This window comes from Agrilus planipennis, unplaced genomic scaffold, assembly GCF_000699045.2.
Source record: "Agrilus planipennis isolate EAB-ADULT unplaced genomic scaffold, Apla_2.0 scaffold86, whole genome shotgun sequence".
NCBI classification, from domain to species: domain Eukaryota; kingdom Metazoa; phylum Arthropoda; class Insecta; order Coleoptera; family Buprestidae; genus Agrilus; species Agrilus planipennis.
The window spans coordinates 824,988-840,744 of NW_020438863.1; the positions used below are offsets into that span (position 1 = coordinate 824,988).

The 15,757-nt window shown below is 37.1% G+C and overlaps 2 protein-coding genes across 4 annotated transcripts in view; one reads left to right on the top strand and one right to left on the bottom strand.

Moving 5' to 3' along the window:
• The window catches only part of LOC108735694 (zwei Ig domain protein zig-8), a 59,104-nt gene extending 50,876 nt beyond the window's left edge, over positions 1-8,228 (top strand). For both annotated transcript variants that reach the window (XM_018467773.1, XM_018467774.1), the window contains 2 exons: positions 4,214-4,510; positions 6,556-8,228. In XM_018467773.1, the coding sequence (XP_018323275.1) occupies positions 4,214-4,510; positions 6,556-6,662 (404 nt within the window). In that variant the 3' untranslated portion in view covers positions 6,663-8,228. The remainder of the gene's footprint in view (positions 1-4,213; positions 4,511-6,555) is intronic.
• The window catches only part of LOC108735692 (zwei Ig domain protein zig-8), a 202,207-nt gene that overhangs the window by 122,204 nt on the left and 64,246 nt on the right, over positions 1-15,757 (bottom strand). The window lies entirely within an intron of this gene.

Sequence of the window (15,757 nt, forward strand, 5' to 3'; positions counted from 1 at the left end):
ACCAACAAATTATTAAGTGGCTTGTTTCAAACTTCCTACTTACGATTAGATGAGGTATTATAAGTTTGCCGTATTTTATAATCTAATATAATCCTAACTGTTCAGAAATAAGTTTGTTAAATAAAGTTAACTGTCTTGATGGTATAGAATTGAAACTTTGTTAATAATTATTTATTGTCTTGATAATCCTAAATATGAGTGGCAGACAAAGCACCTACCTAAAATCAAATAATCCAAATTTATTGATTAACTTTGGTGATATATTTCAAACTAACAATAAATTCGCTGCAGTAATTTCTGTCCATCATGAATAAAAGAGATTTGACACTTCTATGACGAGGTCGTATGATATGAATGATGTGAATGTTCCGCCTTTATTGTTATTTTACGTATTTCAGACCAATTTCACAGTAGATATGCTACAATAAAATGCACGAGTGGCTTTCGAACGCGCTCTTGGCCGTTTTCCAGACTGACCGTAAAAGAACCGCACGATATACACATAATCACTAAAGATAAGTAGATTAAGCATTAGCTTATTTGATAATTCGATCGCTTCGGATAGTATTACTATATGAGCCGAACGTGACCAATAATAAGAATTAACAATTGCACTGGATCGGAGCACATAACTGCATTGTATCTAAACAGTTGAAGTTTGTAATCGGCAAACCATGCAATGTACTCAACCATGTACTTTTTATCGACCATTCAGCCAATTTACCAAGTTACGCCAGCTAAACGTTGCAAAAACTAACGTTCATGTATGGTACGTATAAGTACGAATAAGGTGTAATACACGTTTACTACCCCCTAATTCCTTTAGATAAATTTCAATTAAGCATGTTAAAGAGTCAACTAATACTTTTAAGCTTTCACGAGCCATCGTTCTTCATTCCTAATTTTCTATGTTGAAAGGGCAACAAATTGTAGCTTCATCAATTAACAACAATTAAGGTTTGATTCAAAATACCTCTCTTTCACTTCATTAAAACATATTATACTGACGATGGTCAATAGTGACTCACCAAATTATATTACAATTACTCTAAATGTTTAAGACGCCTTTCTATATACTAAGGTACAGCTAGGCCGACAATCAATAGGAATTAACGAGCATTTTGGGTTCAAAGGAAAAGGCAAAAAAATCTAATATTCATGACTTCCTCCACCTAATTCGAATCAATTAATTCCGGTAATTTGGGAGGTTGATTTAACTTTACGCGATTCGGGCCACGTCCGCAAAACTTTTACCGTGTAATAACATTGGCGGTAACCAACAGGATAACATCAACTATTTGTTGCCCTTGCCAGCCGTCAGTGTTTCTTTCATCTGGGATGCAGAATGGGAAAAGCGAGTAACAGCGAGCGAGTCGGAAAGTTTCGATGCACGTACTGATAAAAACTGACAAAGTTGGTTAGGTACTACTTACTTACAGCCAGTGCAATCAGCTTCCCACTGTCGTATTCGGGATACGTGAACAGAAATTTGCCACGAATGGGATTTTATGTAATATTACAACGTTGGATCGTGTGTGCTTACTTCTATTTGCATGTTTTTAAGACCGGTGTATAGGTATATACATTATAATGAAATGATGTATTCGTTATTTAAACAATACTTTCGACCAATCTTCAATGCCAATAAGTTACCGTTCACAATTGACAGTTACCATTGACAGTTAATGTTGATAGCTACCGTTGATAGTTACCGTTGACAATTACCGTTAACAGTTGTCGTTGATAGCTACCGTTGATAGTTACCGTTGACAGTTACCGTTAACAGTTGGCGTTGATAGTTACCGTTGACAGTCACCGTTGACAGTTACCGTCGACAGTTAATGTTGATAGTTACCGTTGACAGTTACCGTTGATAGTTGATGTTGATAGCTACCATTAATAGTTACCGTTGACAGTTACCGTTAACAGTTGCCGCTGACAGTTACCGTTAACAGTTACTGTTGATAGCTCCCGTTGACAGTTATCGTTAACAGTTGCCGTTGACAGTTAATGTTGATAGCTACCGTTGACAGTTACCATTAACAGTTGGCGTTGATAGTTACCGTTGGCAGTCACCGTTGACAGTTAATGTTTATAGTTACCGTTGACAGTTACCGTTGATAGTTGATGTTGATAGCTACCGTTAATAGTTACCGTTGACAGTTACCGTTAACAGTTGCCGCTGATAGTTACCGTTGACAGTTAATGTTGATAGATAACGTTGATAGTTACCGTTGACAGTTACCGTTAACAATTGCCGCTGATAGTTACCGTTGACAGTTACTGTTGACCGTTGCCGTTAACAGGACGGTTGATCACACGTTTTTTATGATAAACTGTAAAATCTGAATAATAATTCTTTTATGATGTAGAAATGTAGAAATCAGTAAACGGGGAGAGTTTTGTCACTACACGGCATATGACCAACGTTCATGTCATTCTAAATTACCTCTACCTCTATGACACTTTCCTAATTATTTACTGTTCTTTTAGAAACATTATTCTGCATAATAATTTAAGTATGCATTCTCTCATTTACTGAAGGTGTATGCTTGATAAAGACGTTAAAGAGGCATAGACATTCATAAAAGACTGTAAGTGTTCTACATTCAAGCAAGATTATTCTTTCCCTTCAGTAGTTGTAACTTCAGAATTCTATAAAGTGAAGAGCAGAGAGCGTCTAGACAGAATGAGTGATTGTGTATGACTGACTACAGCCATTGGAACAAACATGATTACAATAGCTTTTGACAACAATAGGATGGAATTTAACCGGAATATTCGTCTTTAGTTGTTATCTGCAATTGCAACTTTGCCGCTACAATTCTCTGAGTTTCAAGAATAAATGTAGCAAAGCGAGTTCCGAAGACAAGTAAAGCAATAAAGAAGTTAGAAGTTGGAATTAATCAGTTTCTATGTGAAAATACAATGAATAACATTAATAGTTCTCAAATTTTCTGCAAGTAATTGACACGTCCTCTTTGTGGTCGGTTCATTTCTCATGTGGCAATGAACGTGGACAAACAAAGGTTTGCGACTATTGCTGTCATAAATTGATATCATCAGAAGCTTTGTATCTCTTACGCCATTAATTCTCGAAGTAAGCGTACAAAATAAACCAAGTGTGCAAGAGCCGGCATTGATTTCGCTGTCCATTAACGTCTGTACGGCTTTTAGTCCTTCCTAGGAACGTTCATTAATTAGATGCTTTTTCATTCTCCATTAAGATCATTTATAACAGCATAACGTAATACTAATTCTCTCATCTCTACAACCACAGATAAAAGCAGTACTTTCAATTATATTTATTTACATTAACTGACGAATGATGTAAAATTGTGTAGAAATTATTTGCACCCTTGAAAGCTCATTATTTTTTAATCATCAACATCAAAACTGATTGGACATACACTCCTTTCTAACTTACTCGTATCTTCGCATTTCCTAAAAACTAGAGCATCCAAGCATCCCTTATCACATATTTGCCAACGCCAATTTAATCTAGGTCTTCTTCTACCCCTCTTTAGTCCCAAACTAGTCTTTCATGTCTCAAAAGTAAACCCAAGTACCTCCTTTTCCTTAGTAAATTCAATAGCATCCGCTGTTCTACTACATTTTTTTCAACTTTTTTACCCATGGAATTTTCATCATCATCCTCTTGTCGTACTACATTTAATTTGTGATTTATAAATAAGATATCACCGTCACAATCGAAGCCTAATGAATGTGGACATGCGTAGAATTAAAACCTAATAATGTTGCATGCGGTAACCGAAGTAATGATAACATTTGTAACTCATTATCCAGCCGTCCCTGTTCTTTGTTCAAAGGGAACGGAGCTGAGCCTGAATAGCCGCCCTTAGTTACAGGACAATGTCTGAAATTTGCCTTTACCATTCTAATAAATTACTGGATGGAATGTTTACCACTCCAATCCACTCACTATTTAGGTACATGGATAGCTAGTTATCCCAAGTCCTGCTTGGACAGGAAGTTGGAACAATGTTACCTCTAGAGTCAAATGTCACTGATTTCTTAATTAGTCAGAGTAAATGAAACATTAATTAATTGCTACAGCAATATTCAGAATGTAGACCCGCAATCTTATTTCTTTCTTATTTACTTCAGAATAAGGGTGATATCTGAAATTGTTGACAACTCTTTTTTGGGAAAATCTCGTACTTAGGTACTTATCGGTCAAAATTTATTGCAGAGCCGATAACGGAAATCCTTGGCGGTCCGGAGCTTTTTATAAACGAAGGGTCCACGATCAATTTGACCTGTCTGGTACAGTATGCCCCCGAACCACCCCCTACCATCACCTGGTCCCACAACGGGAAGCCAATTAACTTCGATTCTCCGAGAGGAGGCATCAGCCTTGTCACAGAGAAGGGTGCAACAACCACCAGTCGACTATTAGTTCAAAAAGCATCCTTGATAGATTCAGGACTCTACAACTGTACCCCGTCAAATGCAGAACCGGCAACCATCAGAGTCCACATACTCAACGGTAAGTCAAACAATACAATTTATAACAATAGATAATTAAAAACACGCGTCTATAAGTTACACAAGACTACAAAATGATAAGCTTCCATTTGAATACCATCATGGTAAAAAAAAAAAAGAACTCGTCGCATTGTTGATTTTTCGATAGCAACAGTCCGCGATTAAAAACGCTGTGGCACTTCAAATCATACACCCCGACAATTGTTTGGGATTACCGTCGGCCACGATGATGTAATTGCAATCAGGAAGACCGAGAGCAACGGGAACAGCGGACTAAAAATTCAATTTAGAGAGATACGTTGCACGGCGACAGCGGCAATGCCAATGTGGCAATAAAAAAGACAAAGTGCTTGGTACGACTGGGATCTGGAAGGGACCCGATAGAGACCCAAGGGGACGACGAAACTGGCCGACTATAATAATATCGAGGCATTTCATGACAAAATAAATCCTTTAGTATACTTCCAACCTTTGTGAGAATAAACAAAGTGAAAAAGCTTTCTGCTGATTTAAAAAAGCGTTTAGTTTTATCGATTTTATTTTTGAATTGGTTTTTCCTGTCACTGCATATTCTTCTACCTGTGAAAGTTGCTGTTTCTTCCCTTTTCCTTGGCTAATCTTTTATTTAAGGGCCTTTAAAGTTTACAGCCACAGTGCTTGCGGGGTTGCTTCTTTTGGTCGAGTCATTCCGTGCAACGACTGCACAACCTTGTTGTACGAGGGACGCGGCACAAGTAGTAGGTACGTAGTAGCAAATGCAGCTGAGCGTAGTTTGCCTCCGAGTTCGAGACTTTTCTTATTTATTGGAAAAGTTAGGAGGCAACCTAACAACTATCTTCCCAAACGAACAACCATTAGAGAACGTCCATATGTCAAAGACGAACTTCTTCTCCTGACTTATTAGGCCATAAGTTACCTATCTACCATCCAGTCGACAAAACAGTTTACCTTTCTTCTTCGGAGCAAAAAGACGCCGTTTTTTTTTTCTGATAACATACGAACGATTTTGTGACAAAGAAGGAACAATAAAATATCAATCGTAGGTAATCTGTTTTCAATATTTGAAGTTAAAACCAGAAAGGCCTTCAAATACCTCAAAAGAAATGTTTTAAGGTCCTTAAATAAACGACCAGGCTACGTACGAGTTCTTTCTCATTTTTAGTGAAGGTGGTCCATGTAACGAAATCATTTTTTATAAGAAGTGCTGGTAAAGCGTCCAATCATCAAAGTTTTAGACAAATAGCAACAGCCTAGAGGCATCGATAGTCGACTGCAATATACAGAGAAATCCAGTGTTAAATATATTTTCCAGAAAGGAGTTTTCTCTACTGTGACACAGATCCACGATTAGACTAAGAAAGGATCCATATGTTATTAACTTTCTGTTTTATTCATCAAACTGCATTTATGTGATTTACCATGCCTTAGCGAAATGAGGTCTAAAACGTGTACAAATCCAAGCATACGCGACACAGCAAATCAGGGAACATTATCATTGTTACGATTCTGAAAAGGATTTACTTATAAAAGTATAATAGGAAAGATATCACCTCTGCACTGTATGTACATATGGCATAGAATGAAGATTCGTGCTGGATAAGTTAATTGTATTGTTTAAAAGAGCCTTGAAAGCATTATCCCTGACGTAAGTCCTGTTTTGATATACAACGAGGTCTGTGTTGCGCGCGGGTGGCGTATTTCAACTCGGTGACTCGGGTATTCCCCGAGGCTTTACAAGATTTCCCAGCTGACGGCAGTTTCTGTCGCAACCCGTAGACTTTACGTTCACGCTTTTAGAAAGCTATCATTTAACATTGCATGACTAAAGACAAAGCATACTCTCCTGTGAGATATCCACAATGCACATGATAAATGTAAACTGCAACTGCATTTGTAGGTACTATCGCACAGTACGTCGATATGAGGCTGAAGTCCGAAGAGTACGTTTGTAATTCTACAGATGGCGGTATACTGCCAATTACTTGATATTAATAATCTTTTTTAGTTAGATAGCTTCATTATTTCTAAAGGTGTGTATTGTTTCAGGGGAGCATCCAGCTGCTATGTACCATGGAAGAACTTCAACCATATCGTGTCTACCGCCGATTACCATCCTAACATTTATTTTGGCATTTGTAACTTCCGTGACGTAGCAAATGAATTAACCATTTTAGAACAACTAAGTTCAATGTTCAGTTCAAATGATTTAAGTTCAAATGACTTAATTTGTTTCAAGTATTAACAATAAATGTCTCCGGCTCCTTTTTGGGGCGACGATATTAAAGACCTCAGACGTGTCTGTTTCTTGTTATCGAACAAAGTAAATAAGTCCTCCCCTAAGTAACTACCTACACTGTAATTACATAACCATTAACTACCCCAGTTTATGTATTACCGTATCATAACAAACACCGTGTTTCCTTTTACTATCAATGTTCAAGAAGTAGGCACATTAATATAAATAAATGTAAACTGCCAAAAATTATTTTTCTGCCGAGTTAGAAAAGTTTATTACCATACGAAGTCATATTGGTCTATTTTTAACGTGAAAACCGATGACAGAAATCGAAAATTTACCCAATTAAAACTGCAAAATTAATGGAGAACGTGCATTTCGCTAATTAATACAATCAAACTCGTTACCAATATAAAACAAGTTTCGTGTTTGATACAATTAAAACTTTGAGTATCCATCATTTTAAATTTCAAATAATTTCAGTACCTACCCATGTAATCCGAATATAATTTGCACGAATGTCTACAGTACCAAACGTAACCGATTACTTTCATTTGTTTAACTAATGCAAACGATAAATGTTTATTATTAAGTATAGCAATGCAAGTTTTCATTAATTGTATTCATTATTATTTATAAAACACAATTTCATTTTCGTGAATGATTGCATAAAATCACATACAGCTAAATAAAATTGTTTACATGTAACAGACGCTTTTGGTGTTGTGTGAAAACATAATTTTTTCTTCACTTCTCGTTTGTGAAACGATGAATAATAAATAAACGTCATTTTTTAACGATGTTTGATATCGTACAAGAGGCAGAATTCAAGATGAGCATAAATCAACACGGCATGCAACACAGAGAAAACGAAGCCATTTTTATCACGACCGACGCTTCGGCAATCAATACACATTTTATCGCGGATTATGATGACAATTTATTTCCGACATTGTTTCGATATCTTCCAGATTGTTAACTTTTTCTGTGTCATTTCGTTTCTTATCGAATCGCAGACTAAAAAGAATAACGTTGCACCATCTCTTCACATCAACAACTTCAATTACGGATTCTTAATTAATTTGAAATGACCACTAAGACTTCGTAATGTCGTGAATTGTTACAAACACCGACGAAATATTGTTTTCGCTGTTAGAGGTAATTTAAAATTTCATGGGCCACGAAATGTATCATACAAGAGGCAGATCTTATACCATTCACATTGTACCTACACTCAATTGAGTTGAGCAAGTAAGGTCTTATCAAGATGATGGCCCGCGAGATTATAAACCACCCCTATCGCGATGAGAAAAATATTAACCTATGAACGTAAAATTTGTGTACATATCAACGAATTATTAATTTTGTAAATAAAAGAAGAACATTATATTGTGAACAGAATACGTTAAATGTAAGTTAATAATAACTAAATACGATGTTACAATTACTCATTACGTACATATGTCTCTTCCCTGGAATGTTAAAGCCCATATTTTTAATGTAAATATAATTTAACCAACAATAAACACTTGAAATATATTTCAGATTTTTATTACTGAATAAAAAAGTAAACTACCAAATGCGGACTGTAATTTGGATAAATCACCGGCCTGGATCTATTTCTTTTTGTTTAATAAAATAAAAACGTACTTTAATCGTTAAGCCACGACTCGGAAGAGACAGCTGAAAAACTTTGAATCGAGTTAGTCAGCGGATCGTTTAATTAATGCGTAAGTGGGCATTCATCGGTACTAGCTCCTAAAATTCACGGCAAATGTTCATTTGGAGTGTTAAATGAAACTTGAGTTTTGAAGTAGTTGAAATGCAACCAGAACTTCTTAACTCGTTTGCCAAAAGCACTGTGAATACCTAACAGCTGTCAACATTCTGTAATTGTCAGTTCAAATAGCTCGTCCTTCTATTTATAAACACTGTCAAGTTTGCATACTCACTCAATGCTTACTCGCTTGCAAAACAGACGCTTCAAGAATTTTGATAAATAACTTTTCAACGTTTCATTCTAATGACGACTAGCTGATGATTGAAAACGAAACTCGCAAATTGCTTTTCAAATACAACTCCGGAAATGCGGTTCTGCAACGTTGAATAGACATCATTTAAAACTGTTTTAAAGTTTATCGCAATAGCCAAACTATGTTAGTACAAAGGTAGGTACACAGGGTGTAACAGAAATAACTGCCAAGCTTGCAGGAGATGATAGACATAACTATGAGATATAAAGATTAAAGATTAAGCAAACGTTTGTGTGTCCGAAGGTTCACCATTTTCGAGAAAATCACATTTATCCAGATCGTAATCATTAACCGACCAGTGTTTAAGTAGCATTTATATAGTAAACTGCATGTAATACTAAATTGTTTATGTTTATCGTATTAGACGTTCGATAACCGGCAATGTCTGCATTCTCTGTTCATGTAGCTGCATTATGTGACAGCAGACTTGAATATGGGCCGCGACCAGAAATGTAACCAGCTATCGGAGCTGAATGACTAGCTCAGATATGGAGGAAGGGTACTAAATTTACCGGATAGAAACTGATTTGTCTACCACCAAAGGTTGCAGGGCAGCGGCATGATTCTTCGAAGGAAAAAGAGAATATGAACCGAGACCGATTGTCCTTCAGGTGGGGTAGCGTTACGTGCAAGCATGTACATGATAATCAATACATTGATTCTCGACGACTCTTGAGTATGCTCGCAAGCAGAAACTGGCCGATGATCGCCAACACCTGTACTAAAAACGCGGCGGTTAACAAATCATACCCAGAGTGACACATATTTGCCGCATAACAAAAGGAGTTCCATAATTCTCGAAAAGAATGGAGACTGTTCCAAATTTATGTATTCTTTTAAAATGAGAAAAATATAGGGAAATGTGACAGTTATGCAAATTTGTATTTCATGTCACCACAACATAATAGGAAAAGGGCTGTACGGGCGTTAGCATGAAATTCATTATTAAATTTTTTCACGTATAAAATAGCGAATTTTATCGGTCATTCTAATGACACGAGTCAAGCGTTATCTGGAAATTATTCTTTACGCTACGGTTAGCAACAACGCTATCGCACCCTCCCACACAATACCTTATAATAACAGCCCTCTGCGACCCATATTTTACGTGGCGTAGTACATCCACAGTTAGCAGGTCTTATGGCTGATTTATATTTAATGCCCCTTGTTCACGCACCGCATAAATCTGATGTTGTTATACCTATAAAGTGGTGCTGAAGTCGTTTCTTTCTCAGCCAGTTAAGTCTACTACATCACCAACTTACTCCTATACGTTATGTACTCTGTTGCGGTGTATTAATTTTCCTACAAGGGGGAGACGATCTTACGACTTGAATAACATCGCAACTTTTAATAAATACCAACAGAACTGGAAGAGACATAAAAATGATGCCGCTTGCTTTTTATATATACGTATACAACTATCCAACTTTACGACACCATAAAAAGCACCCATATCATCAGAGGGGAAGCTATACAGACTTTTAAACATAAAAAAAGACGAGAAATGCACTTGTTTCTTCCGGATCTCTTCATGCACCAAGTTCGGTATTGAAACTATCAAGTAAATGAAGTGTGTCTTGAGTGCATACGTCTTCGATAGCACGATACCATATATCGTTATTCCATTGGCCTTTTCCGCCGTGTTCGCCTTTTTATTCTTCTCTTACCATCACATTTCCTTCAACAAATCCCCTCGCGCTCGGTACCACGCTACATTAACAAAAGCCGGTGTATGTTTTTCGCGTTCGGCGCGGCGGGCGGCAGCGATGTCAAACGGAGCCTGACAAGGCATTAAAGACGTCAGCGACGCCGTGTTATCGGCTGAAAGCTGCAGCATATACCTCCTCATAGTCTCCTTCGACTGCCAGCTATCTACGCGGTTATCCTCATGCCCGACTACACAGAAAGCTACTTAGCACCAAACAAACAATTTACTCTCTCTGTCTATGTATGTAGGTATGTATGGAGTACGTACATACAGAATACGTACTGATGTGTTTGTTGGTGTACGTGTTACGTAAAATTTCCTGACCAAGCTTATCCTAGCGTTATTCCCAAATGCAATAATCCCTCGACAAACGGAGTCCAAGTTAAAAGCAAATCCTCCAAGTCTGAAAAATTACCAGCAAAACTTCGACTTTAATCTCTTACAGAGGATAGGAAGTTTGGATGCTATTAGGTATAAACATTTTTTTAAAACATATCATCAAACGAAAATCTAAAACGTTTCCATTTCCGCCCTGTCTGCAGATGTACGTGAATTTTGATTTTTCTTCTCACATAATATTTCGACATGGACCATTTGCGGCAAGGCTTCAAAGAAATCGGGCTTCTGCCGAATTAGCGACGATAAAGAAAGTTGAAAAGAAAATCAGAGCTTATTTCAGAGAGCCCTTTCTAAAAAAAAAATTTAAAAAAAAATTGGCCGACTCAAGCGAAAACGTTAAGAGTTCGTTTTCTCGCCATCAAGACGTAAATGCCACTTTGATAAGATTAAAAGAGCTTTTCTAGCGACTAAAAGTCAAGGAAATTGATTCCATTCTCTCTCGCTTTTTCATTCATTAAAAAATTACACTTCAGCTGAGGTTTTAATTGTTTAAAAAGTTTTTCTTTTTCGAAACGAAAACCGTCTGACTAAGTGATAACGCTTTAAAATTAACCGAAATCAAAAAAGGAATTATACAGAACAATTAAAAAGAAAGCTAAAAAGAAAATACATTTGGTCCATACAAAATTTGTGTCTAACCAAGAAACGTTTGAAAATTCAGCAGTAGATAATAATTTTGTCCAAATTGTTACTGCAACCACAACGTCAAACGAGATGCTTTCTCCTTTTCGTGTATATATTTCTATTCCTGTTCCTACTGCGTATGTTCAAATCGTTTTTTAATTGACCCCTCCAAAATGGGAAAGCTCCTTAGCAAACAGTTTATGAAAATACGAACCCAATCTTTTCATCCAACCGTGAAACGTTATCTGTAATTTGTTCCTCGATATTTCCCGATCGTACTTTGGTAATTACTTCGAACCCCTTCATCAAAGATATTCTAAAAAGCACGAAGAAATTGAGAGAAATAATTTCTGTGCGAAAAACTTTTCATCATTCATTAAAAAACCAATTAAATGGTTAAATTGCGGTGGATCAGTTAGTTGAAACTCGGTTTTAATACACTTAATAAAACAAAGTTTCAAAAATAATCGCGTTATTGTACCCACAAGGCAGAAGAAACACATTGACACCATCATGCATATAAAATATTCCATTCCATATCGGATAGAATTGTATATTTTGGTCACAGTAGTAACTATTCCACAAAGGTAATATTCAATCTCCTATGTAAAGCTCAAATATCAAAGCTTTATCTGAAACCAACCCTACAATTTAAACTATATCAAAAATCAGGAATCTATTTATTAGAATGTGTAGTCAAAGCTCTACATTGGTCAGGCAAGGAGAAGCTTTTAATTACGTATAGATGAACACCTACGAACGAACGAAACTGAAGAAGCCGTTTTACGGCGAAACAACTGTAAATAATTGTAAGTAATTTTTGAAACTTTGCTCGTTTTATTTTCTGAAACCATTAAAAATGAGGCCAATCATTTATTACATAAATTTTGTTAACTTCACGAACAATTTCCAGACTTTCACGTCGAAAACAATATCGACATTATTCTGTAAAGTTTGCGCGCTCGATACAGTTTAATATTTTACTCTGGAATAGGTAGTTTGTTGACTTCATCTTCAGCATATGTACATAAATACACATGTAAGCTTGCTGCCGTGGCATGTCGTTTCTCGTTTGGGGATTCTCCAATAATATATTATTTTACCTTAGAATGTTGAAGATGAATGCAAGGTAGTGCAGAACGTTCTGGAATTTAGTGATTACTAATGCAGATGCAGTTCAATTTTGTGAGTCCGGAAAGTAAAGACGTAAACTACTGGCGAAGTTCCGACAGTTTGCACATCCAATTTCACTGGCATCTGCTACATGAAGATATCTTGAGAGCTAATCTTCGGTTTAGTGTTTTTAGTATATAGACCAGCGAGAATGAGCATTAAGAGGCTGTGAGAATTCTCTTCTGTTGTTAAACTCCAGTAATTTTCTTTCTTACTTAGGTAGAAGCTTTCGTTCCGTTACTTCACTCTCTCCATTCCTGCGTCTGGCTTAATATTTATCCAATTTGGAGTAAAGAAACACTCGAATACAGTAACCAAACCTCAGATAAAATACAGTCTGAGTTTTATAATGGATCACAATTTGCTACAGGCTTCTATTCACTATTTTATCTATCAAAAATTGGTCAAATAGTGAATTAATTTTCTTCCTCTCTTAGGTTAGCAATAAATCGAATTTCTGCTGCTAGTTTGATTGGCGTTTAAGAACACGATATAAAGAGGTTGTAACGACCTTATAGTTTTCAATTTACAGCTCCATAAATGTTCATTGATAGTCATCTGAAGTTAAGTCGAGTAGTTAAACAGAATGGGGGTTATCATTATTGTGGTTGAAGGGTGAAGAGGGGAAACGAGAACGTTTGCTGGGCGCATAACGATAAATAATGCCATTTCCTCAAGCTCAAAGCGTCATTACGCTTATCGCAGAAGTCAGTCCTCTAAGCAACCCCGCGCACCCCGCCACCCAACCCTTCTTGCTCCGCATTTGCTTAATACGTTCAAACGTACAACTTGACGTTGATAAAATCGCCAGTTTTTAGGGTTTGGCACGACTGAACCGACTCCAAATGAAAAATTGAATTTGATATCGGAGCTAAAAGGGCCAAAGAATATTGGGAGCAATTAACAAAATGCACAGCTCATTTAATGCCCGGAAAAAATTATCTGACAGGATGAAATAGGGAAGTCCATCCGTCCAATCCTACATCTACGAAAGCCTACAAAGACCAACAAAAATTTTTTACGAATTTTTAATTTTAGGTTTTATAAATGTCGAGTCAGTTGTCAAACACATGACGTAAACAAAAATGCGCACTGCCTTTTTGCGCAGCGGACCACCGAGTACGCCACTCCAGGCCTCCGTATGCAATACTTTAAAGTTTGAGTGGGACGTTTAGCAATTTTCGTTCTTCGTTCGTCAATGTTCTTAGTCATTCGAAGTGGAAGCAGCGAAAATCTCATCAGGCTCGCACATAATCACGCCATTATTGTCCGATAGATCATCGTAGGTGGCAGGGGATAATGACCGGCTGGTTTCAACTCGAGCCGTATGTGTATTAATCAAGAGAAAACGACGAGGCAGGCAATTCAATGGTCTCAAAGTTCAGGTAATTTATTTGCCTCCATTCCATGGACAACATCATTCGGATTATCTCAAGTGCCTTAGCCTCTTCTTCCACATTAGTTAGCTTGCTACTTGTTTGCTACTGTTTCGTCTACATATGTATGTACATTGTACATATGTTACGTTGCGTAGCAAATACAAAACAAAATGCGCAAGAATATGGAGAATCTGTCGGGTCAGCGGATTTGTTTAAACGCTACAAGGCACGTGCGTGAAAGGTGAATGTTCATCCTTCCTCTGATAAACGTTTATTGCTAAATTCCCTTCAAAACACGTGTGTAATAAAGACAGTTATTACATATACCAAAAGAGAAAATGGATATCATTCAACAATTCTCAAATATTTCGGGCAAAGTCAAAATATTTAATCAAAGTTTGACGTATTACAGGTGGTAGAAAACAAATGGAAAACATTGGGCGGGTCTAAGTATAGGGTTGTTCGGAAAGTCATTTCGTTTTTTTTTTGTGGAAATGAAACAGTTTTCGTATAATAAACAAATACTTTATTAAATTATATATTGACCGTTCTGGTCCAACACCTTTTGCCATCTTTCTGGTAATAGCATAATTCCACGCTCATAAAATTTTTGGTCTTTGCTGGCAAAAAACTGATCGAGGAGGTTTTTGACCTCCTCATTTGAGGTGAAGGTTTTACCGTCTAAAAAATTTTGGAGTGACCGGAACAAATAATAATCCGATGGTGCCAGGTCTGGAGAATATGGTGGGTGTAGCATTGTATCCCATTCAAGCTGTAAAAGCTTTTGGCGAGTGACCAAACTTGTGTGAGGTCTCGCGTTGTCTTGGTGAAACACTACACCTTTCCTGTTGATTAGTTCTGACCTTTTCTGTTGAAGTGCATCATTCAGTTTGTCCAGCTGATGACAGTAGACTTCCGAATTAATCGTTGTGTTATCCGGTAAAAGCTCAAAAAAAACGATTCCTTTAAAATCCCACCAAACAGACAGCATCACCTTTTTTTGGTGAATATCGGCTTTGGAAATGGTTTGAGCCGGTTCATCTTTTTTGCTCCATGACCTCTTGCGTTTGACGTTGTTGTATACAACCCATTTTTCGTCCCCAGTGATGATGCGCTTCAAAAACGGATCATTTTCGTGACGTTTGAGAAGCGAATCGCAGACGTCAATGCGGCGACACAGATTTCTCTCTGTGAGAACATGGGGAACCCATACATCGAGCTTCGAGGATAATCCCAGGCCTTTCAAGTGGTCATAAACTGTTGAATTTGATAAATTTAACCTCAATCCGATCTCACGTGTTGTTATTCGCCGGTTCACATCAACTAATGCCTTTATCGCGTCTTTATCAGCTTCAACCGGCCTTCCCGAACGTGGTGCATCTTCGACATCAAAATTGCCGGATCGAAATTTAGCGAACCAGTTCTGGCACTGGCGTACTGTCAACACACCTTCTCCATACACATCAGTCAATTTCTTTCTGGCTTGAACAGCATTTTTACCCTTTCTGTAGTAAAACAGTAAGATATGTCGAAAATGCTGCTTATCGCTCTCCATATTTAAAAGGGCACCAACCAAAAACTACTGCGTAGAATTAATTGGAATTTTTCACACACAAGCCTTGCTATATGAAGTCTCAAAGCATATAAAAACTATTCGGCTTAAATGTGATGTTGGGTCCAAAAGAATACAATT